The sequence below is a fragment of the Eschrichtius robustus genome, chromosome 13 (assembly GCF_028021215.1).
Source record: "Eschrichtius robustus isolate mEscRob2 chromosome 13, mEscRob2.pri, whole genome shotgun sequence".
Taxonomy (NCBI): domain Eukaryota; kingdom Metazoa; phylum Chordata; class Mammalia; order Artiodactyla; family Eschrichtiidae; genus Eschrichtius; species Eschrichtius robustus.
Window position 1 is genome coordinate 25,482,167 of NC_090836.1, and position 26,585 is coordinate 25,508,751.

A 26,585-nucleotide genomic window follows, 5' to 3' on the forward strand; every position below is an offset into this window, starting at 1 on the left:
GGATTGGGCTTCAAAGGAGCTGGAGAAGGAGACCTGGAGAGAGACAAGTGTGAACTACATAAAGACCCCGAGGAGAAATCGCAATGGGGTTAAGACTACAGATAAGTAAGACTGGAGGTAACCTGGATGTGAACAGGTCACCATGGGAGTGGGGGTGGGGAGGAGGATTTTATTCCAAAAGGTGGATGCAGAAGTTGCCCACCCAAAGTTGACATCCTAATGTGGTGAGAAGGACCTCAAAAAGTTTTTCTTTATCCAGTCGGCTGGCATTTTGGATTCTCTGGGGTTTCAGGTAAAAGGTAGAGAAGGGGAGAACTGCTATCTTGAGTGTATAAAACTTGCTTTTTATGAAATAAAAGGCAGTGTGGCTAATGCCAAAGCTATAAGGAAATTTATCCCAAACATTGAAATTTATTTCAAAGCTAATGGTTACCCTTTTTTCCACATCCTTTTATTCTTTAGAAATTCAATTTTCTAAAGGATTAGCCTGAAGAAAATAAAATGTATATTGTTATCAAACTCATCTTCTAAATAGCTCAATTTTGGAAATTCTATTTCATTTTCTTCTGAGTTTTGATTATAAGATTTATTGTAACACCCATATAACACCCATATCCTATTATGTGAATAGAAGGTAATTTTGGCAATGGGAGGGACAATATGATTCTTTAAAATGAAAATATTCTGTTTCAGTAGCAAATACCAGATACTGTCTTACCCAAGCTGTCACAGAAGCATTTTCCCATGCCCCGAATTAAAGTATTCTATTATGTTCTCTAGAGCCATCAGGGATTTCTGCTCTTTCATCCATAAAAACTGTATGCTAATCTTGCCTATTTTCTTTTACATTTTAGGTTCCAAGCAAAGCCAACAATAATTAATATAAATTAAGAATGCTGGCATGGAAAGCTGTTCGTTATCAATCTGTCACACTGTAAACGTGCTGTACAGAATCATAACAGATTAGCTTCAAAGTCCGGGGAAATGGTCATGAAAGAGGTCAAATATATTTGGATAAGAGTCAGTGACATGCACTGCTGTGAACAGGTTTAAAGCTGTCTGTCATATAACTCCAAGAATTCAAATGGAATTTGTCCTTAGTGCTCTAAGGTTTCTGGGATGCTCTGACAGAATCACATGTTATTTAGAGTTTCTGGTCTGGACAAAAACTCATTTCTCTCAAAGTCAAGGTCATTAATAAAGGTCTGTGCTGTCCAATATAGCAGCCACTAACCACATGTGGCTATTGAACACTTGAAATATGACTAGTCTCAGGTATGCTGTATGTGTAAAACATACACTGGATTTCAAATATTAATTATAAAAAAGAAGGTACACTATCACATTAATATTTTTACATGTTCAATTTAAAAATTAATTTTCATATTAATTATGTTAAAATGATAATATTTTGAATATACTGGGGTTAAATAAAATATATTATTAATATTAATTTCACCTTTTTATGTTTTAAAATATGGCTACCTGAAAAATTTAAATTATAGATTCTGGCTCTCATTGTATTTCTATTGGGCAGGGCTGCTCTGGGCTGTATCTCAGTTTTGAGATGAGCCACAAGGAGGCAGTAGAGTGTAGTGATTAAGGGCAAGGGTACATGGACAGAAAGTTTGAGGTTCAATTCCCACAAATTCTATTTCCTCACTAAGGGACCTTGGCACCTAACCTACCTTCTCCAAATTTTAGTTTCTCATTTATAAAAGAGGAAAAGTGATAGTGTCTTCCACTCAGGGATGATGGAATCTAAACTGCTCATATCTAAGGAGATCACCTGGGTTCTTAGAAGGAGCATGAAGTTCCAGGTTACAAAAAAGAACACAATTTTCACACCATTGTAAAGCAATTATACTCCAATAAAGATGTTAAAAAAAAAAACAACACAATTTTAAAAAGTTAGCTGCCTAACGAGAAATATATAGGGTATAAAACTTAAATAGTAAAACGGATCAAATAAAAACATATTTAAAATATTCTTATCCTCTTTATGCCTTTGACCCATTGCCAGTTAGAGCAGAACTATATTAAGGAAAGCAGATCCAACGTGGAGTAAACGTGGATCAGTTCTGCTGTTTTCTGGGTCACCTCTCTCTGCTACTAAAGGACATAATGGAAACAAACCTTACTGTTTCCTGATAAAAAAAAAAAAAACAGGAAGTTCCTTCCTCCCAAAAGGAAATCACATGCCATTTAATAGCTAAATATTAAGTAATTTTTGGATTGGAGAGTTATTTGGGCAGCATGGGTAATGGAAAGTGAATAGGACAGGGCAGGCAATCAATCCTGGGTCAGCAGAGCCTGGGCCAAGGTCACATGAAATCTCCAAACCTTGGTTTCTTCATCTGTAAAATGGGGATGAGGATGAGAATGCCTCTCACAATAGTTTTAAAAATTAAATTAAATAATGGATATAAAACCCACTTGTCTGTAAACTGGAAAATGTTACATAAATATTAGCTACTATCATGATTTTATTCTACTGGATTCTAAGACTCATCTACACAGATGGAGCCACTTTGCTCTCTGTTTAATGTGAAAGAGCAGAAGGTAAACAAGGGTGACTTTGTACCTGGCACTTAACCTTGGTTCCTATTCTTGGTTCTTATTCTTCCTTATCTAAAAGAGTCATTGGGAGGGCTTTGTTTTTTTTTTTAAAAAAAGCACTCAGAGTCATACAAATGTGAAGCGTTGTTGGTTTGGATAATCATTGAGTTGATTTTACTTAAAAAGAGAGAAAAATCTTATGTTGAGTATCCAGGAGCCCCAACTACTGTGAAAAGTAGCCATTGCTATGCTCCAAAAAATATTTCCTTGTACTCTTAGCTCACATACACTAACTCAAGGTAATAGTCAGAGGCAATAATATGTGAATTGAAAAAGGAAGGCTGCAGTATGCATGTCTCGTTCAGGTCTGGGCAAGATGAAATTTAAAAGAATCTCTGCCACCATTTTCAAGTAGAGCCACATTCAGCACAGTGTAATAATCACAACTGTAGGATATCATTCCTAACAATAACTATCATTTTGTATCCAGGCCATCAAAGCTGGTTTCTTTGTAAAAAAAAAAAAAAACTCATCTGTACTATTTTTGAAATCAGTACTGTATAATGCTGGTATCCCAAAAGACATGAGCAGGATTTATCCACCCATTAAGTTATTTGGGCTCTAAGCTGGACATATACAGATGCAACAATGACTTTTAAAAATGAGTCCTTAGAACTTCACATAAATAAATAAGATGTCATAAAAATAGTAGAGTAAAATAAAAGCACCCTATTGACCTGTAAACTGTTATCTCAAATAACTAGAACACGTTTTCCCCACAGCTTTTGATTTGTTATTATTTTTAAAGGGAACGTACTAGTGCTAAAAGGTTTTTCTGTCACAGCGTGTACTTCTTCATTTACTTGTTTTTCATCACTCTCAATTTGTATAAAATTTTAACAAGCTATCTAATTTTTTTTTTTTTTTTTTTTTTTTTTGCCACACGGCATGCGGGATCTTAGATGTCCGAGACCAGGGATCGAACCCGTGTCCCCTGCAGTGGAAGTGCAGAATCCTAACTGCTGGACCGCCAGGGAATTCCCTAAACTATCTAATTTAAAAAATTTATTAAGTTCATTTAGTTTTTGCTGATTTATACTTTTATTTTTTTCATTTTAACTGTACTTTCCTTGCATTTCCTTATTTCGGTAGAGTAGTCCCTTGATTTTGTGTTCCAGTATATGGATAAAGCCATTCTTAAACAAAACTTCAGACTTGGGATGGCACCTATCACCTTATGTGATGTTAGACTATTCTGTGATTACTTTACCCAATGTTTCTGTTCAAATGGGATTAAATAAGAACATGCATTAACACATGTGCACACCAAGAAAAAGGACTAATATCTCTATGCATATATAAGATTCAAGGAGTGGTAGGGAGATGCAAGAGGGCAGGGATATGGGGATATATGTATACATATAGCCGATTCACTTTGTTATACAGCAGAAACTAACACAACATTGTAAAGCAATTAAACTCCAATAAAGATGTTTAAAAAAAAAATAAATACAATAAAATTCAAGGAGTAAAAAGGAACGTGAAGAAGATGCATCCACTGAGGTACTGAGGTGATTAAGCCAATCCTGTTAGGGAGAGGATAAAAGAACAAAGCAAACCACTAGCCCTAAAGGTACCAAATGTGCTCCGTGAAGTTCAGAGACAAGGAAACCAATTCAGTAAGTGTGTGGATCGTCAGCAACCTAACAAGCACAGATAAATGCATCACTGCTCTCTGATTCCAACCATGTTCACCCTTTTATTCCCATTTCTGATGTTTTCAATCTGTTTTTTTTTCAACATCTTTATTGGGGTATAATTGCTTTACAATGGTGTCTTAGCTTCTGCTTTATAACAAAGTGAATCAGCTATACATATACATATATCGCCATATCCCCTCCCTCTTGCGTCTCCCTCCCTCCCTCCCTATCCCACCCCTCTAGGTGGTCACAAAGCACGAAGCTGATCTCCCTGTGCTATGCGGCTGCTTCCCACTAGCTATCTATTTTACGTTTGGTAGTGTATCTATGTCCATGCCACTCTCTCACTTCGTCCCAGCTTACCCTTCCCCCTCCCCGTGTCCTCAAGTCCATTCTCTATATCTGCGTCTTTATTCCTGTCCTGCTCCTAGGTTCTTCAGAACTTTTTTTTTCTTTTTTCTTTTTTTAAGATTCCACGTATATGTTTTAGCATACAGTATTTGTTTTTCTCTTTCTGACTTACTTCACTCTGTATGACAGACTCTAGGTCCATCCACCTCACTACAAAAAACTCAATTTCGTTTCTTTTTATGGCTGAGTAATATTCCATTGTATATATATGTGCCACATCTTCTTTATCCATTCATCTGTCAATGGACACTTAGGTTGCTTCCATGTCCTGGCTATTGTAAATAGAGCTGCAATGAACATTGTGGTACATGACTCTTTTTGAATTATGGTTTTCTCAGGGTATATGCCCAGTAGTGGGATTGCTGGGTCGTATGGTAGTTCCATTTTTAGTGTTTTAAGGAACCTCCATACTGTTCTCCATAGTGGCTGTATCAGTTTACATTCCCACCAACAGCACAAGAGGGTTCCCTTTTCTCCACACCCTCTCCAGCATTTATTGTTTGTAGATTTTTTGACGATGCCCATTCTGACTGGTGTGAAGTGATACCTCATTGTAGTTTTGATTTGCATTTCTCTAATGTCAATCTGTTTTTTAAGGCATAGAAGTTAAATTCCATAGCCACCACCATTTCCACTATGATTATCGCCACTACTACCATTGCCGTTGCCATCACCAACTTGCCTAGACTTTATATTAATAGAAATACAAGATGCAAAAGTACCCCTTTGTCTTCAGGGAGACTAACTGCACCATCAGTCTTTTCCAGGGCAGTGAGTGAAAAGCAAACACCAGTGATTATGCCTGGGAGGTCTTCAGAGAGCAAGAGTCACCGTTGCTAATTCCAAGAAAGCCTCAGTTTGTTTCTTACCTATAGCACAAACTGTGCATGAGCTGTGGTTATGCCTTTTGGCTCACCTTTAGAGCATGCTGCTTTTCCTAGACCAGCACTTTTCCCAAGTATATTCATGAAATTCTTGGGAAATGCCTACCAAAAATGATTGACTTTGGGAAATGCTGTATTCCATACTCCCTTCTTGAATATTCACAGGGTATTTAGCATATTAAGGATTCTGGCAATAAAGGAACTATCTTTGCTTAATTCAGCATTTCCTAAGTTTATTTGACCATGTAGCCATTCCCTCTTCCCAGCCCTCTACAGACAACCTATGAACATCTCCCAGAACTAATACTTCCAGAGAGACACTGTGGGAAATACTCTTTTTGATTGATAAGGGATAGAATTAATTCAGATGAGTATTGCATCCTCCCAACACTTGAAAACCCTAACTATTCTGCCCTAGGAAGAGGAGACAACACCACAACCAAATGAGTGTTGAAAAGGAAAGGATTTCTTGAAACTACAAGGTCTTCTGATCAAAGGTACACGTTCTACTTACCTAAGGAGATTCCCAAGATTGAAAAGAGCCCGGTTGTGCTGTGGATTTAGCTGGAGAGCCCTCTGATAGTACATCTTTGCCTCTGCTTTGTCTCTGGTCAGTGTTCCAAGGTTGTTCAGGGCACTTGCATGGCGCGGATACAACCTGAACAATTAGAAATATTAAGCCATGATTGTTCAAAAACTTCAAAGTTGGTCACAATTTGCTTGTTCTTCACCCCCCCACTCCTCACCCCAGGTATGCCACAACAAAAATGAAACACTGAATTCTCCCTTTATTTTAATTGTATGTCTATGTCAAATCTTAACAGTCAACCATTTGTGCACCTGCAGGCAAATAAACAAGGCAGGAAAGCACATAATTGACACATGGTGGCATAAGTAAATTACCCCCAAAGAGTGCAAAAATAAATAGTACGCAAAGCTACTGGGGTTAAATAAATTCAGCTTGGAGCCTACTTTCAACTTCCTTTGATTGAAAATCCTCATTGCCACTGGTGCTGACTTTCTGGCCTAGCGGGACTGCTGACTAGCTGCCTGTATAATGCCCACTATTTACACAAGATGTTGGGAGTTCCCTGGATGAGGGATCTTCATGAATATATTTGAATTGGAGCATCAGTAAAACCGCCATTATTGAGAAGGTGATGCAAACGTCTCCCCATAAAAATAAACTTTCTCCCTCAAATGGCTCTCCATCTTGACTCTCCTATTCCATTTTGTATAGAATAGCTCAGCTATTAGCATCCCTCAGTATTTTCAGGAAGACAATCTGTGTAATGCTCCTCCTGATTGACAAGGAATAGAATCAATTCAGATGAATGTTACGTCCTCCCAAGGCTTGAAAGCTCTAATTATTCACAATAATTCTGTAGGCTGTTGGGAGAGATACATTATGAGAGGAAGTTGGCAAAAAACACACACACACAACGTGTTTGCTTCTTTCTGGTCACCTTTAATTAGCAAAGACAACCTGAGGGTACCTGGTACCAGTCCCCTAACACCCACCCTCACAGTTCTTGGGGTACACAAGTCCTTGGTGCTCTCTCATAGATGCCTCTACAGGACATCAGAGCTAAGAGAAGATGCTCTCGTACCTGCCCACTCATTCCATGCCCAGAACAGCCTCCTGGGAAGCTGTGTCTAAGAATTACTTTGGGAATGGTTACAGAGAGCATATCACAGACAGGACTTTAATTCTTCCAATTAAAAAAAAATGTTTGGATGTTGAGCAAAGCTCTCTGACTTCCAAAAGATTTAAGAGGGGGGGGGGGTCCTGTGAACATGGTGAGAACAGTTCTTACTTTTTCTCTGATGACGAACAGCAAGAGAAAGCATCCTGGTGACCTCTGCCTTCCCAGAAGAGGCAATTTCTTAAAACTTGGTCTTTTCCTCATTTCTTTATAGGCTTTGGAGCCCTCAGAATAAATGTTTGAGGTGAAAGCACTAAATATGGGAAAGGACAGTCTAAATTCAATAAGAGCATCTACGATGGGCTCCCTGTCACGCAGCTGCCCTCTCCCGCTGGTTATCAGCCCGCCTTTTTGGACTTTGTCACCATCCCACTGCCATTTAAAGGCATAGCATGGGGACTTCCCTGGTGGCGCAGTGGTTAAGAATTTGCCTGCCAATGCAGGGGACACGGGTTCAACCCCTGGTCCGGGAAGATCCCACAGGCCGTGGAGCAACTAAGCCCGTGCGCCACAACTACTGAAGCCTGCGTGCCTAGAGCTCGTGCTCCGCAACAAGAGAAGCCACCGCAATGAGAAGCCCGCGCACCGCAAAGAAGAGTAGCCCCCGCTCACCGCAACTAGAGAAAGCCCACGCACAGCAGCAACAGACCCCAACGCAGCCAAAAATAAATAAACAAATAAATTTAAAGGAATGGCATGTATTGATATAATACTTTCAAAGTTCACTGACTACAAAAATGTTTCTCTCTCTCTTTTTTTCAAACCAGAAACAGAACATAAGTTCACACTGAACTCTCAAAAACAGAAACAAGCAGTGAGAAGGGAAGTAAAGAGAAACAAATATAAATACTATGAGCGAAAAAAAGGTCTTTAGCATGCCTTGTGCTCCAAGCTTAGGACAGGGCTTTGTGGTCGGGCACAGGCAGCGAAGAGGCTTTGTGTTAACAGAGTCCCAACCCGCCCAGGAAGGGGATTGCTGACATCTACTGTGATTTACTGAATCTATTGCCACTCACAGCCCTCCACCTGGAAAACGTGTGATATTGTTTACTCCTGGTAATAGTAAAAGATCTGCTAGCAACAGACCTTCCCTCTGGGCATCTGATTAGGTTCACTTAATCATGAGCAAGCATTACATTATTTATGAAACAAAGCTGAATTTCATGAAAAGCATGAAATTTAAGCAGGTCAAGAAAAAATTATCACTTTTAATTTTGCTTTTTATATAGATGTAGACATTTTCTTAAAACATATACTCTTCTCTTGTTTACTGAAGACCTATGCAAGGACGAAACTTATTTTTGTGTGTTTACTTTTTAAATAAACTTGTTTAAATGAGCTTGGGTCTAATTCAACCCTGAGGTCTCCAAGAGGGGAATTTTCTATTAGAAAGATGAATAATTTAAGAGATGTCTATGTTGCTACATCAATTGTCAGGATAAATTAAGTGTGTCTTGACTTTGACGCCTACAGGTATGTTTTACAAAAGTTCTGGTAGTGATTATTCCCTTCCCCATGTAAAGAACCTTGACAAAAGCTTCACTGAAAAGGAGGAGAGTGGTAATTTTCAGGCCTGTTTTTTTAAGACCAGTGTGAACAGCCACTGGATTTTCTTTCTCAGTCTTACTCAATATTCATATTGTATATGGGGGCTCTCTTGCTATTTCCTTATTATTTTTTTTTTAAATTTCACTGAGTTAAATTTTTAAAATTTATTATAGGGAAAATGTATAATATTGTCAAATAGTTCTGGGGTATAAGGAAGTTTATTCTTTCTCTTTAAAAAATAAATCTAGGTATAGAGATACAATTCTATGAGTTGAAGAGAATATTTTTCAAGTATTGTATGATTTATATTCTCAATTTATATTCTCTATGATTTATATTCCCATTTGAGCATTTAAGGGCTTCTTACTTTTTATCTGGTGGCCTTTCCTTAAGCAGAATTAATAAAGTAGGTAGTTAAGGACATTATTATTCTCCTCCATTCCCAGGCAACTTATCTCTGAAGAATGAATATCAACAACAGGTTAACAGGAAATCATCACTGTGAGGGAACAGTTGCCTAAGTGAAAAGCAGAAGGCAGGAGCAAAAGAAAATGGGTCTAAAAAAACCTAGCATGTATTAGTGATACTTTACATTTTAGAGTGCTTTCCCATATACTATCTCATTTAACCTTCTAATTCTTCAAGTAGAATTATTGTACAATTTTACAGTTGAGGAATGGGAGGATGGGAGAAATTAAAGAAAAAATAAATTACTTTTTAAAAAAAAAATATTTCAGGAGTTGTGTTCTTAAGTGTTAAAAGTCAGATGGTTCCTGTAAATCTATGTATTTTCCCAAACAATCCATGAGTCATTCAACCTTCAGCAAATAAATATACTGCTATCAATTAGAGCTTCCATTCAGAATAATTTCCCTTTCTATCCTTGGGCCAGTCCATTCAGCTATGATCCTATAGGAACTACTTCTCAGTGACAGAAGTGAAATAAAGTCAATACTCGGGAAACGTGGCTGAGATTCTTCTTCGCTGGGAAAACCTGTCTCCTGCCATACAAAATACTCATGGTATCTCTAAAAAGCACAGTATTATGGGAAACTATTTGGAAGTAACAACATTCAGTCAGTGTTTAAGGCACAGATACATGCTCTCCGATCTACTGTTCTTAAGCTTCAATCTCAACTAAAGATCCATAGAGATAAGATGTATATGACTAAAGTCTAGTTTTATATTTTATTCAGTCATTTACTTTAAATTTTGTACACTCTGTTCAAAAGTAAGAATTCTGTTACTTTTTCATTATTTGAGTACCTTCTAAGGCATTTCATTGTTCAAGCAAGAGTGTACGTATCATGTGCTCCAGTTTGCAATTTCCTTTCAGAATATACACACCCTGATTTATTTATCTGATTTTCATTCCACACATTAATTTATTTGAGGTGAAGTATGCTAAGGTCAGATATTTATTTTCTATTTCCTGTTGAGAAAAAAAAAGAATCCAAAAGAAAACCATGACTGGGAAAAAAATTCAACCATGAGATCTAAATTTCACGGAACTAAAAAATACCCAAAGTAAACTTCATTTCAGGAGTCAGCGGCAGCCGCAGCATATTTTCAATCATTCTAGTCCCTGCCATTTCTCAAGTGCCTGATTATAAAATTTGAATCATCATGTCATTAAATTGCACCAGAATGACATTGATCATTTACCAGTCTGCTTCTTTAATTGTCTGAAATCACCATTAACACCCAGCAGCAAGTCTTGCCAGTTTCTTTTGGTACCGTACTCCTTCCCATCCATTAGATAGTCTTTGAAAAAACCTCAAGTGCAATTTAGGGAAGTATGACACACTCCAGTGAGGGGCCAACTAAATTATCTGATCTCTCACAATGGATGACCTCTAGTAGCGATCCAGAAGGACTCCGCCCAATTGATTTTTCAAGACAATTTAGAGGAAAACCACGCCCTCAGGAAATGACTCATTTTAAGTGGCTGTATTTTCCTGATTCCTGAGAATTTTCCTCTGGAGGTTGGGAAATGTATTGAATTAAATACTTCCTTGCTCTTTTAAATAGAAAATAGTGAACATATTTTAACTTTTCTCAAGGGCTTGGGGTGACCATGATGAACTTTGGTTTTTGCGGCAGATGAATGGGAAATTACTCTGGTGGAGTGGAAATATAACTGTGATTGGAGTCAGAAGCCATGGGTGACTTTCTTGCTGTGTGATTTTGAACTTATGTTTGTGCTTTAGTTGCCCTCTCTATAACAATAAGGTCCATAATATATTAACTCTCTGGGTGAACAAATGGGATGGTGGATATAAGATGTCCACCTTCATACCTGATACACTCCATACATTTGATGTTCTGGGGTTGGCTACAGGACCTCTGGGTGGGTATACTTGGCTCTCTCCACAGCCCTAATGAACCCATGCCAGCAGGAAGCTGCCAGCTCTCCTTCTCTCACGTGGATTTCTCATCCTCCAAAAAATCATTCTCCTCACTGTTAAGGCCTCTGACTTGCTTCTATCAGTCAAAATAACCTCCATTATTTCTTCATCACTAACCCAATGAACACTCAAGTTGTCTTGTATGCATCCATTTCTCCCACACCACGGGTGCTCAGATGTGAAGGACATTTGGCCCTCTTCATTTTGAGAATGTAGGAATGTTCCTTGTCAAGCACTCACTCCAACAAAGTCTGTCAATCTTTCATCATCTGAAGCAAATGATCCCCAAAGGCACCAGAGCAATTTCCTCCAAGCCTTTCCGATACGCTCAACACCAAACGGAATTCCAGACACGCACAATTTTAAGAGCTACATCCAAGGTTATAAGGAGATTCAAAGTCTTATGTGACAGATCAATGTGCTCGTAGAATCTTTATTGTAATAACACTTCGCAGCATGAATAGCACTCTGGCTGTTAGATTGAGTTAGGAAAAAAAGACAGTGGTGGGCAGGAAGAGTGTATCCATGTTCGCAGTTAATAAGTGCCAACCAAGGACATCAGGAGGGGTGGGGAGGGAAAGGCGTGTGTATCCTGAAGATCCACCTCAGGAATTGGGGGTCACCACTGGCATGTAATGGGAATGGGCAGTGGCTAGGGGTGTTAAATGTGTGTAAGCATATTAGAGGGTGGAAACTGCAGTGGAGAAAATTGAAGCGAAGCAGAGGAACAGGGTATGCTGGGGTTGGCAGGGAGACCAGGGTAGGCCTTGCAGACAAGATGACATCACCTGGAGAGTCCTGAAGGGAGGGAGGGAAGCAGCCATTTAGAGAAGGAGGGGACGCGTTCTGGGAAGAAGGAAGGACAAATACAGAGTCTCTGTAATAGGTGTGAATGAAAAATGTTGCCTGCCATATCAGTAAACAAAGGATGTTGCGGCCATCTAGCCATCACATTACAGCCACCCAGATGATGAGCCCTGAGGGAACTCAGGATAGAAACAGGATGTCCACCATCTAGCAGTCAACTGCTGCAGCCACCCCCAGTGGTGGACCCTGAGGAGACTCAGGATGAGAAAGCACAGGATACTGGTCCCAGATAGCTCAGGTGCATACCAAAGGAATGATTTCAGTGAGCCCAGACTCTTGCATCTTCCCATACACAGAAAAGCACTAAATTCCTTAACTTGAGATATCTGGTTTTCTTTAATTAACAGTAATCTTTTGATGTTCTGACTACCTGGTCTTTGTTACAAAAACCCTTATACATCCTGGATCCCCCCACTTGCTTCTTCGGAGCGGTCTCTCAGAGTTACCTGAGACGCTGTGTCTCAGGCTTAAGTCCTCAGTTTTGTCCGCCGAATAAAATGTAACTCTCAACTTTTAGGTCATGCATTTTTTTTTCTGGTTGCCATAAGAATGTGACGACTGGTGTGTGCCTGGAGCCCTGCATGGCTGGAGCTGAGACAGCAAGAGGTGTAGTAGGAGGTAAGGTCTGAGAGGCAGGGGGACCAGACGGTGCAGGACGTGGAGACCCCTGCAGGGGCCCTGATTCTCACCATGACTGAGACGGAAGCAAGCAGAACGTTCTGAGCACAGGATTACTATGAACTTCCCTGTGGCTGCTGGGTTGAGAACAGACTGAAGGAGGGGAGGAAGGAGAAGTGAAAATGGGGGAAGCCAGAGAACACTGCAGTAATCCAGGTGAGAGATGATGGGCAGTGGAGGCGGAGAGAAGTGGTCAGATTGGGGGTGTATGAATAACATTCACCGAGTTTATCATGGCCAGGTATTTAGACACTGCTTTACACCTTGTATGTGAATTATTCCAGCCCTATGAGGTAGGTAACACCACTATTCTCATTTTAACAGAAAATCTAAATGATATTCTGTTGAACTGTCATATTTACTTATATAAGAAATCATAAATTAAGCCAGTGTAGTGGGTGCTGTCTTATACCACCCAGATACCCCTCAAGTCTGAGGCACTTGACAGCTCACAGCTGAGTTCTTCTCTGGGCATTGCTTTACCCGAGGCTACTCTTCTCTGCCTGAGGCCAGTGATTGGTTGATAGGGGGTATAAAGGTTCCATCTCTTTCATGACAACTCTGAGGGGCCACCCCATCTCCAGAGCTCCCTAAGGGCTCCTCTGAGCCCCTGCGAATGCACTGTATCTCTCCTTCTCCCTCTGCCCATCTTGCTTCCCTGGCTTCCTTCCCTGGTGTTCCAGAGAGCACTCCTTAATGAACTTCCCACTTGCTAATCTCTACCTTGGATTTTGTTTCCTGGGGAACCGCAGTGAGGTTTTGAAGTGAAATGGTGGTTTAAGGCAGAAAAAAGAGAGAGCAGATGTTTTTGAATATAAATTATAGAACTTTCATTTTGAAATATAGTCCATAAGTATGGCCACAATATGACTAAAGTTCTAGTTTTCTAAATGAATTTCTAAATCAAATTCTTGGATTTAGTGAATAAAGCTGCTAGACTTAATTAACACAAAATATACATAGTGAGAATATAACTTCATCAACAAAAAGGAACAAACATGATTTCAATTGGGCCACTGGAAAGCATATTTAGACATTTATAAATAAAGTACCATACCAACGGAAGAACCCCTCTCCACTTGTTAAACTTGGTTAACAAATGGTATTGGAATTTTCAATCTTTCCAGAAATACATGGCAGCTGGTATCTAAGGCCACCTGTAGTCATGAGAGTTATTTTAAATGTTCATTCAAAATAGCCTGGGTAAAGAAGGACTTCTTAAATAATCATTAAATTCTGATTTAAAAAAAAAATTCAAACTCTACCAGTTTTATAGACAACATTTTTCAAAGGAGTTATAATAACCTTACTGATATACTCAGGACATCAATGAGCAGTGGGTTCATTAGACATAGTTAGATTTCTTTACACTCTAACGATATGGCTTTCTTCAATGATCATTGTCTTATTACTTCCTTTTCCCACATACACTTATTATAGTCTAACGGAGTCTCTTTGTAGACTTCCAGTTATACACACAGGAGGGAATACAAAGAATGAGAGCAGTGGGTACCGTTATCATGACAAGTCTCTATTTTATGCATTAAAAAATTCCAATCAGAAAGATTTTAGCTTCTCCTTTCCCATGCGTTAGCCAATTAAATATCAGTTGTAGACTTCTTTTGTACAGGAGTTTTAAAAGTACATTTCTTTCCTTTTAGTTATGCCAATAAGAAGAGCCTGGTCAGGGACTTCAACCACCCCCCCCCCCCCCCCCGTCCCCATGAACACAGTTTCCTTTCCCTTCAGATTTTCTATTTAAAACATCAACAGCAGATACATTAGGAGTGGACAAGGCCCCTCTAAGGATACCAAGGCTGCCCAAACACACCTGAGTTCCCTCAGGGCAGGGGAATGCATCTCCTACTCAATAGGACTTATGGGAGGGGGGACATCTTAGATGATTTCTGTGTATTTCATGTGAAACCATACCTGTGAAAAGAAAATAGCTATCTGGGTGACTGAGGATCACAGCCCTTTTATAAGGATGAAATCCTGCATGCGGCTGATATCCAACCACCTGGGGTGCATCAGCTAGTCTGGGTATGGCAGGGGCTTACTGTGGAGGCTGGAGGGAAGAGGACATCTAAGTGAACAAATGTTCAGTGGAACATGGGGCATTTTCCTGCTGACAGTGAAGAGACTTTGTTGATCCACCTGAACAAAGGTGAACTCTATTCTCATTCCCAGGTTCAGGGTTCTTGATGACCAGCCCATATTAACCAACCAGTAATTGAGCCTTGCAGGAAATCTAATTATAAGATGAAAAACAATTTCCATGAGACTCTATCACCTATAATGAAGACTCTTTTAAAAGTCTCTTAATTGTGTCATCAGATTTGCAGATGTTCTCTATTCTCTGTAAAACATATTGGTGGATGCCTATAACATAATAAACCTTCTCTATAAGCCTGGGCCCTTCTGCTCCCTGAAGTTAAGCTACATGACTGCTAAAAGCCAGTTGTTCTTATTAACAGATTTATTCTAGTTGTTTATTGCAATTGCACAATATAATGAAATACCTTGCAAACTGATAAAATATAAAAGTAAAAAAGAGAGTTGTGATTTTTATGAAAACTAAAAAGTACTCTGGAAATACTCAAAAAAGGGAAGTCACTCAAAAAAATTGCTGTTGAATTCGATGTAAAATTGTAAAAGGCTGGAGGAGAAAAATCAGAAAAATCTCAGATAGCCTTTACATTTTTATTCTACTTTAAAAATGATCACCACAGAAATGAACTGTGGTTGTATTTTTTGCAGATTCTAATCAGTAGACTCTTACTCAAAGAAAAAACTTCGTTTGACATTAGAAGACTTGGTGAATGGACATACATGTCAAATTTTAGGGTACAATAAAACATTCAAGAGTGAGCATGATTTGTTTTATGATTCTTCACTTTTAACTGACTTTTTAAGGTAATCAACAAGTACACATTCAATATCTTCTGCATTTTATTTGGGCAGGGCCACTATCTTTTCTTTTGGGCTTACTGAATGAGTCATTTTATAGGAGTTTCTGTATAGGAAGAGCTGAATGGCGGGGTGGACTTTCTGTTAGGGAACCATTGACCGAAACCGCCCACCCTGGCCAGGCATGTTAATAAGTGCCTGCATGAGTTGTCTCACAACAGGAGGTCCCCATAAGGAACACAGTGCTGCCATCAAAAACTAACCAGGAGAATTCAGGAGGGGCCGAAAGGAGGGAGGAGATGCCATAGTATGTCCTGCCCACCTCCCAGAAACCCTCATGCTAGAATCCACCTTGGCTGAGAGAGATGCACACCACCAGTAAGGACCCTGAGTCAGACCAAATATGGGCACAAACAAGATGATCGGCCAGAGACAACCCGGAAAGCTAACCCATTACCATAAAACCTAAGACTGCGAGCCACATGGCAGAGCAGTTCTCCTGGGTTCCCTTACCCTGCTGCTCTCTGCCCGGGCACCCCTTCCCAATAAAGTTTTTTGCTTTGTCAGCACGTGTGTCTCCTCGGACAATTCATTTCTGAGTGTTAGACAAGAGCCCAGTTCGGGGCCTGGGAAGGGGCCCCCCCTTCCAGTAACATTTCTGCTCCCATTATACGAGGTGAAAATAGTAGAAACCTTGTCGAGAGTAACTCAATGGTCAGAAAGCTGTGGAGGCATATGGTAGCTCCACCAGTGGTGTTCTGATTTTCCAGCATAAAGAATCCCAAACTTTATAACACCCCATTAGGTATAAATATGAGAGCACTCCTCACAGAAAGGAAAGCTTACATTTGTGTTTATGGAGGACTTAAGGAAAGTATTCTGACAACTTTCTTTGATGATTTGGGTCTTAATCTGACTCTGTATCCTCAGCTGCAGCATTTTTCAGGGGAGATCTCCCTTGTACTACAGAAATATAATACATGAGGTGCACCAAAATGGAGAAGTCAGTCAGTGGTATTTTTACATTTAAAAAATAGAATGAAGTTAAAAAGCAGAAGGATATTTGAGTCATATATAATTACCAATTTAATATAGTGTTATTTTTAGAACTGTAAGCCAGCCAAAAAGATATTGATATAGATACAATCCTAATGACTAATTAATCCTAATTGCCTTTGGAATCTATACAGTCATTACCACAGGAATGAATAACTGTTGGGGCTGATTTCAGATAATACCACCTTTAATCCTGCATTTCCCTAATTATTCTCTTTATTGCTGTTGCAAATGTGGAAAACATCAAGATACATCAAAGGTGAAGTAGGGTGGAGCAGTTGGGAGGGGAGGAATCCCTGTGTTAGCAACCTCCACAGAGAAAGAGTTATATTCAAGTAAGGGCAGTCTTCCAGTCACCTAGGATAAATAATCATCAAAATGATGAATAGTCCCAGTATTTTCCTTTTCTAACACAAAGAGTGACAATTTACTTAAATTTTAAAAAAACACAAAAAACCACATCCATTGAAAATTTACCATGGAGGTATCCATAACAAAAATGACGATACTTTAAATCAGAAATATTTTGAGCTTGGTCTGAGATGATGAAATATTTCACTAATTACTATGCAGTATATTTTTAGCTTTAATTGTCTTTACCCCATTTCTCAAGGGACAAGTTTCTTCCACAAGCACAGCTGCTGAAGCAAACATTTATTTTTATTGACAGTGGAAGTCCCAAGCAGCTACTGTAATTTTGTAAGGTCAGCTGCCGGAGAATTTTGCTTAATTTATACCTTTTCCCCAAGTTGTGCCCTAAGGTCTGCCTTATTTTTCTGTTTGAACTTCACAGAAAATAGTCTGCTAGAATGAAACAAATTTACAAAGATACTGATATACTTCCCTCCAACCAATATTTTTCAGGCAAACTTACTGCTCTTTTCTTCCCTTTAAGAATGCCACCTAAAATCATGAAACACGAATTAATTATTAAAGCCAAAACACACTTTATTTGCTTAAATGTCCCTTGAAGGAACATGCCTTTTTAAAAAAAATTTTATTTTATATTGAGAATAGTTGATTAACAATGTTGGGTTAGTTTCAGGAGTACAGAAAAGTGATTCAGTTATACATATACATATATCTATTCTTTTTCAAATTCTTTTCCCATTTAGGTTATTACAGAATATTGAGCAGAGTTCCCTGTGCTATACAATTGGTCTTTGTTGGTTATCTATTTTAAATATAGCAGTGTGTACATGTCAATCCCAAACTCCCAATCTATCCTTCCCCTCCACCCTTCCCCGCTGGTAACCATAAATTCACTGCCTAGGTCTGTGAGTCTGTTTCTGTTTTGTAAATATGTTCATTTGTATCATTTTTTTGGGGGGCGGGGGGAACATGCCTTTTTAAAAATAACATTTCCTCATTTCAAAAATAATACATGCTCATCGTGGAACATCCGAAGCACAATAAAAAGTATAAAGAAAAAATTAAACCATAATCTCACCAACCAGAGATAAGCATTGGAAATATCTGCATAAACTGGCTTGCAGTGAAAAATATGATTCTTTATTAAATCTTTAAAAATGTTTTCTATTTCTTAATAAAAACTTCTTTCCTCAATAAAAAGCTTTGTTACAATTATTCCTCTTGAACTTATATTTCTTGTAATCTTTGGAAAGGTATTTAGTAAGGAACTTCATGTGTACAATTTAAAATTTTTGCCATATTGAATACTAAATAACAGGTCCTAAAGTCTAAAAGATGTGATTGATGAACAACATACTTAGGTAGAACACTGTTCAAAAAGATAACTTTAAAAATTAGGTCAGTTACTTTAAGAATGACAATTTCAAACTAAGCTTTGAGACAATCCTTAGAGGGAACTTCAGTGAAATGTATGATTTGTTTGGTACACATATTTTAGAGCATGTCCCAAAGTGAAACAGTATCAGAAAATTCAACCAAATGTGGGACATACTGCAGAGGCATGGAAACCTCTTTGAAAAACTCCTGTGAGCTTCACATTATTCAATAAAGGAGAGGATTTGCCCACATTAGGAGATTCCAAGGCTGTGTTTGCTTATCACGTCTCCACACATTCCAGGTTAAATACATTTACTATCTGGGATCTCTTAGGGAAGACTACCTTGAAAGTCAGAGTTGCAATTTAAAAGAGTACCTAAGGGCAATGCAGACAGCTGCTGGTAACCAGGCCTTAAATTTGAATTTCCCTTAAAAGTCATCTCTAAAGCCATGTTTGGTGTATTCTCTTTCAGTGGATGAGTATAAGGAGAGTGTCAGGGCTGTTCATATTTTAAATTTTTAAAAATGTTTAAAACATTAGAAAAACATATACTGTATATATATTTATGTATATACATACCTTATTAACATATTCACAATATGGTATCAAGTGTCTTCTCATTTTCCTTCTCTTTAATACAATTATCAGAGTATTTTATTTTTATACTCCAACGTCTTTATAGAAACCCTCTTAGATATTTATGTAAAGAGGGAAGCCTAAGCTGGGAAGAATTCACTGGAGTAAATATCCTGAGAACTTACAAGTATGTTTTTGACAACCAACTTCTATTGGTCTGTATATGTGTATTCAACTGTGTCACTTCACTGCATAATGTGTAGCAATGGAAATTTTTACAAGAAAACACTAAAAGTTAAAAGCAAGGTAGACTTAGACTCAAACACTGAGCCAAAAGACTTGGAGTCCCAGATCTATACCACCTCCAAGGAGATGTTCACTGTCAAGAGAAACAAACAACCCCCCAAATGCTGGGAGGGGTGAGTGAAATAAACAAGGGCCTAAGAAACACAACAGCCGACACCCATCTGCTGCTTACTTGAGGGCCGTTCTGTAGTGGTAGATGGCCTCCCTGTTCCGACCCTGGTCCTTCAGGAAATTGGCGTAGTTGTAGTGAACCTTGGCATTGTGGGGCAGAGTCTGAACTCCAGACCTAAAAATTAATAAATTTTAAAAAATGAGTAACAAAGAGTACTGCTTACGAATGTTGTCAGTTTCTTTCATGTTTTACTCACAGTTTCATGAACCTGTATTTGAAATGTCCATTGCATCCATCAAGGCCAAGTCTTCCAAAATTTGTGGGTTATATGAGTTACTAAACATGCTTCTGTGGAAAACAGTGAAGGCTGTGCACAACTGTGTACAACTAAACAAACATGCTAACTGCACATGAAGCAGAGGTGGCAGGATGTGGTAAGAGATGAGTCTTTGGGGGAACAACCCGGCATGCTCAGGTTAATTCAGTTTTTTCCTCCCTTCCTTCACGTATAGCCTTCCTTTTAAAAAAAAAAAAAAAAAATTGAGATCGTCTATAAAAATAAATCATTACAAGAGGGATGACTGTAGACTGGCTTCCCTACTAAGGTTTATTGGAGATAAACGCTTCCCATGTACTAAGCCGGGGCTAATTTTTTAAAAAATAAAGACAGGTATAATTATTCTACAAGTTGCAGATAAGGAAAGGAGGTTTTGCTCAGAAAGGTTAAAAACTTTGCTTACATCGTCAGTGTGTTAGTGTGCTCGAGCTGGTAAAACAGAATACCTAGGGAGCCCCAGAGGGTAACACTGAAGCTTTGAAGATGACACAAGGAGGAAGACCTGCTGTCGTTTGTAACTGCCTCACAAAGTTACCCTGCACGAGATCAGATAGCTGGTAACTGGCAGGGATGGGATTCTGACCCGAGGACTTTGCTCCTAGAGTCCCTGTTGCCTCACCTGCAAGGAGGTGGTGGCAGGGGAGTGATGAAGGTAGATGGGTTTGGGGGCTGTCTGGAAAGAAAACTCCTGAAACCTACATGGGTTAAATGCTGGAGTGGGGCAGGTGATGAGAGAGAGGAAGCAGAAAGGATAACAACCTAGTTTCCGGGCAATTGAACTTTAAATGCACTTCCTCTTCTAGGTGACATATTTTCATTTAATTTTTAATTTAAAGGTAAGAACACTAGGGGAACTCCATACAAATTAAACCTGTTAGGATAATACGTCAGGGTATTGTAAGCTTTGTTGAATTTTTGTTGAAATAACAGCCCCTTAACGTTATAAACCAAGAAACAAAATGTTTTTAATTTAAAAAGAAATAAATAAAAATGTTCAAAGGCAAAAAAAAAAAAAAAACAAAAAAACCCCAGTCCCTTAGGACCAGCAAAGACGGTTCCACTTAAAATCCACTGACCAAGTGCTTGAGGAACTCCCCAGAGGAGAGAATTTACAGGGAGTGTGGGCAGCTAGCAACCAACCCAAGGGCAACATCACGTGACAGCAGCAGACTTCAACTTACACAGAGCTGTTATGGTGATGTCAAATGCACGGCAGTAGCTAGGATGTTCTGTTGTGTGTGGGGTGTGGCTGGAAACAGACGGGCTGTAGATCTGTATTAAGAGCAGTTAGACCCCAGATCCTCTTCCCCACCAGGCACATCCAGGTGACTATTTCCTCTATTCTTTCCCCATCCCAGCAAAAGGCAGGACGTTTACTCTCTAGAGAAGTTGAATCAGAGAGATCAGGAACAACAGGTACAGCTGAGGGCCAGAAGAGCTGTACCTCCAAGGTAGATTAAGTGAAAATATATATTCTGAACAGTGGAATCTCCCTCACCCCATTTTCCTCAGGTAAAACTCTGCATACTGGAAGCCAGGATTGGACTCCATGGAGGAGATTGGAGGAATCCTCTCACTGGAAACCGACTGACCCAAGACAAAAGATTTACAAATGCTGCCATTTGGGTGCTCCAGTGAAATCATCAGTCTCCTTCAATTACCTTATGGTGAAGCTCACCAGCTAACACACAAAGCTAGAATTTTAATATAACATTTCAAATGGACATTACCCAAAGTACATTATGTCATGGGGGCAGGACCAAGTTCAGAGTGATGATAGTAATGGCTTTTTAAAAAATCCAATTTCTATACAGGAAAGTGTCTGATTTTTCTATCCAGAACCAAATAGTGCATGGTACAGGGAGATTTTAAAGTAACTTTGATTTCAGCATAGATATAACTGGCATATTTATTGGAATTGATCCTCCCTTCTGTGTGATTAGCATAGTTGCTCTACTATGTTTCACCCGAGTTCAGCCTGTGGAAAAGCGTCCTTGCTAAGATGAGGGCATTGTTCAGTGATGGCAGGATGGAAGTAATAATATTTGTAGCAGGCAAGCAGGCATGGGTGGAGTCACTGAAATCCTAAGAACACACTGCTTTTCCCATTGTTGTTTTTGACCTTTACGTTCTCTCTGTGATATTTTACTGCTATGCTTTTCCAGTCTCTCATTTTACAATAAACAGTTTGTGAGAAAAGGAAAATAAACAATTGACCAAAGGCAAAACTTTCCAGGTCACTCTGACTGGCCAGGTTGCTCCTCCTTCCGGGGTCAGTCTCATCAGTTTGCTTTTGGGATGTTGTGATTGAGTCGTCCCAACTGTCTTAACAGAACGTGCAGCCTTACACATATTTACTCCATAAGGAAATGTAGGATTCATAAGTTATGGGGCTGGATCCCAAATCCTATTAATAACTACAACAAGGATTATGAATTAAGGTCTCCCTCTGAACTCAGGATCTTAATTCATGCACTTTGCATTTCTCCCTCACACCTCTCGTTTGCAGAAGACTTGGCAAATAACAGAGATATCAAGCCACTTCTATCAGGTATCTCTCCAAGTTTGTAGAACATCAGTTTGTTTTGTTGGCATTACTGGAACAATAGGTCAGGAGAATCACCCCCAAATTCCTGATTAGAAAACAAACATTAAAAAAAATGTTCAGCCAGAGGTTAACAGGAAAGGAAAGTAAGAATTTATGGCTCTCCTCAATTGTGACCCTGTTTAACCTGAGGTTTCCAATGCCACAATCAGGTTAGCCAGTGCTTATGGAGGTTCATTTTGAATCAAGTGCTGAGCTAAGCATCCATTTCCATGGGCTATCTCCTTTCACCCTTTCAACAACCTATCCGATGGGTAGTATTACTGTACCTCCCATATGATGAGGAAATTGAAGCTCAGAGAGATTAAGACCATTTTCTAAGGTTACAGACTGAGTAAGTAGTTGAGCAGAGATTTCAACCAAGGTCAATATAAGGTCAGAATCATTCCTGAAGTTGGTCAACGTTTGACAAACCAAAAAGGTACCGCAAGATACTAGAAACATTAGAATTTCACTGGTAAACAAACTACGGCCTGATGGGCCACAGACATATCAATGTGTTTACCTTTTTACATAGATGTCTTCGGCCTCTTTCCCGAGACAATGGCAGAGCAGCTGCAAAAGAGACCATAGGGCCCACGAAGCCTCAAATATTTACAGTCTGGCCTTTACGAAGGAATTTGCCAATCCCTGGTTTATGTTCTCTGCCCTGGGAGGTCTGCTTATCTCTCTGGCTCAGCAATTCAGAGAGGAGGAAAGAGAAATGTGTTTCCTACAGGGAGGGAAGAAGATCTAGGCCATAAAGTCTTAACTGGTGGTCCGCGGATCACTTAAATAGTTCATGAATGGGATTAAGAGAGACCCCAAACTGGATGCAAAAGAAAACATGCTGGCTTTGTCTTTCTAAGTATTTTGAAGATTTGCGGGCATGGGAAGAAAAGATTTCATCAAATTGTGTTATTTTGGTACCAAAATATAAAAGTCTGGGCTGTCACTAGGAGCTATGCACTTACCCTCTCCTCAGGTTAGATAGCAGAATAATCTCCTGTTCTGAGAATTAAAGAAAATGTACCTTGCAGCTATGATTATGAACATCTCTCATTCTGTCTCTGTCTGTCTCTGTCTCTCTGTCTGTCTTTCTCTGTTTATATTGGGATTAGCTTAAGTTAGAAAACATAAAGCAAAAAACAGGTGTGGTGAAGTATATGTATTCTTTGGCTTTTATATCAGATTTGGGTTCAAACCTGACACCTTTTCACAGCGATTTCGTCTTGGACAAACTGCTCTCTCTCTGAGCCTCTGATGAGACACAAGTGCTGGGTTCTTGTGCTTTTGTGTGTGAGGTTTTTGCCAATAAAAGTACAAAGCTGTGAGGGGGAACGTCTATCTGTATCTCCTAAAAATACATCATTCAGTGGGATCTTTTTTGTGACAGGAGGCCTCAGCTGGAAACCCTGGAATTTGACTGAAATTTGGATTTTCTCTAACACAAAGGTCTGTCCTAAGATATTCTGTAAGATCGTTCATAGTATTGTCAGGCAAAACCACTCTATATAATTAGAGAGGCCTCAACGAGACCATGTGACCTAGAATGGTCAATGGGTTGATAGTCTGGAACAGAGGAGAAAACAGAAACGGGGCCTCTGTCAAGGACATCACCTCATCTAGAACCACTGCAACTTCTTCTTAGTTGGCCAGCTCTTGGTTTTGGCCATTATGGCTAATTTAGGTTTTCCTTATCCTTCCAGACTGAGCTCAGGCCTACAAGAGAACGGTCCTTGAAGGCTCGGGTTGGTCCCATTCACCTGCCTGCACTTACACGGCACCCTGCTCTGCCTCTGTCTACCACCTGCTATATTACGTTAAAATGTGTTCATGTGTCTGACTCCCATCCAGACTTCAGGCTCCTCTAGTGTCTCGCCCCACCCACTGCTCTCTCATGTCCTAGAACACGGTGCAGAGCAATAATCTGAAAGCCTTACACAGTGTTTATCATACTGCCCTATGCATCTTTCACATACTCTTCTATTCTTACAGTACACCCAGAAGATAGACACTATCATTATTCTAAATTAAAAAAATTTTTCCTTTTCTAAAACTTATTTTTTAAATGAAGTACAGCTGATTTACAATGTTGTGTTCGTTTCAGGTGTACAGCAAAGTGATTCAATTATACATATATATGTATATGTGTATATATATATATTCTTTTTCAGATTCTTTTCCATTATGGTTTACCACAGGATATTGAACATAGTTCCCTGTGCTATATAGTACATCCTTGTTGGTTATCTATTTTATATATAGTAGTGTGTATATGTTAATCCCAAACTCCTAAATTTTAAAATAAGGAAACTAAGGCATGGAGTGGTTAAGTAACTCACCCACGATCACACAGCTATTAAATGGTAGAACTTGGAGGAAAGCCAGAAAGCCTAATTCCAGACTCCACACCAGCCACTAATCCTATCTTGCCTCAAAGATTCTTGGTAAATGTTCAACTGATTTGAACATTACTCAGGAAAGATGAATACATATAAACATCTGGTCTTGAAGGAAAAAGAATAAACTTAAAGTCTCAGATACTTAAAAGTTTTCCCAGGACATAAATAAATTATAATAGGTAACGTTTTCTAAAAATTATTGATAGCTTTGATTTGCACATTACACAAAATTCCATTTGATCACCAAAGGCCTCTCAAGACACAAAGTCTCTTTAAGCACATATGTGGAATGCCTGTGTTTTAGTAATCAACTGTTCACTTCCTACATGCTTCCATCTAAAAAACCGGAAGTCTCTGCATGCAAGGTCAATGAGCTTTTTGTTTCTCTGTTTTCCTTTTTTTTTAAATCGCCGGCATCAGCTGTACAGGGTTTGAACACTAACTTGTCATCCTTGAGATAAAATGCTGTCTGCCAAAATCCATCCTCAGAGTTGCACTGATTAAGCAGTAAACATCATTAGAAAACACAATCAATCTTAGTACCTTTATTCAAGGAAAGGATTTAACACAGGGCAGAACCATTTTAAAGTTTCTCATAAAAGCACTGACTATTGAAAGTGAAAGAAAAAATGAATTAAGCCAACAGAAACCAGGAGGAAGTTATATTCTTGAACTTCCATGCCCCTGTGTTTACAGAATGACCTCAGCAGTGGGCAGTAAGAGGGAACAAGTCCATTGTAGTCCGTGAGAACTGCAATGAAGTGGGGGGTATGACAGGGACGGAACAGAATCTGAAGCCTAAAAGTGATATACAATTCCTAGAAAAAAACCCACAGGGCAACAGGTCCCTATAGTACCCCCTGAAGTAATGATGGTGACAATGATAATGATATAGTAACAGTAAATAAACTGATAAGACATGCATGCATGCCAGACTAAATGTTTTTCTATTAAAGAAAGTTAAATTGCCCAATAGCAAAATCAGATATATTGTTTCAAAACGGTAGAGGAGTACAGTGAACATTTGTCTTACTCCTTCATTCGTTCATTCACTCATTCACTCACTTCTGGCAGCCCAGAGTCTGTGCCCTTTTCCGGTGCTTGGGTTTCCTGTGGGGAATTCCCTCTTGCTGTGACATCTCAGTGGAAGCCCAGGGGCTCTGCCTGCCCTAACTGCCCCCATGGAAGTCAGGGGAGCATCTTTGACCAGTTCTGTCATCTCAGTGCCCTAGTGGGGCAAGGGGCAGGCACACGACCTAAGCTCAGGCTTAGTCAGAGGATTTTCTTTTCCTAGGACTGTGATGTGAAGAGAGAGAAAACTGGGGTACATTTACCCTCCATTCATTCCTTTGCAGGTGCCCAGGTCCCCTCAAGACAGACTATCCAGACACCTGTTTCCTGTCTGCTACATGCTTGCTTCCTCACCTACTCCCCAATTCTGTGCGCTCTCCTATGCTCTTTCCGTATTTTCTCCTTCTGAAAGTGATTCCAACTCTGTTTCAGTTGTTTGCCTCCAAAGAATAAGTGTTGGGTACTGGTTGATTAGGGAACCAAATAAAAACCACATTGACTGAACTGGCCAACTGGGTCATAAGTGAGGACAGAAGCTGGAAGAGGTCAAAGACTGGGGACCCCTGGGAGACTGGGAAATGCTGCTGGGAGGCCAGGTGTGGCTGAGCCGGGGAGGCCAGGTGAAGGTCACCAGGGCTGTGACATCAAGGAGACAGACTAGCCCAGAAACACAGCATGATGAGCAACCCAAAGGATGTATTATACTTTACAACAATT

At 39.4% G+C, this 26,585-nt stretch overlaps 1 protein-coding gene across 3 annotated transcripts in view; it reads right to left on the bottom strand.

Annotated features, from left to right (window-relative positions):
• The window catches only part of TMTC1 (transmembrane O-mannosyltransferase targeting cadherins 1), a 254,750-nt gene that overhangs the window by 38,987 nt on the left and 189,178 nt on the right, over positions 1-26,585 (bottom strand). For 2 of the 3 annotated variants that reach the window (XM_068560184.1, XM_068560186.1), the window contains exons 11-12: positions 19,532-19,645; positions 6,069-6,212 (exon numbers count right to left, since the gene is read on the bottom strand). In XM_068560184.1, coding sequence (XP_068416285.1) covers positions 6,069-6,212; positions 19,532-19,645 — 258 coding nt within the window. The remainder of the gene's footprint in view (positions 1-6,068; positions 6,213-19,531; positions 19,646-26,585) is intronic. The other variant, XM_068560185.1, reaches the window with a different exon arrangement.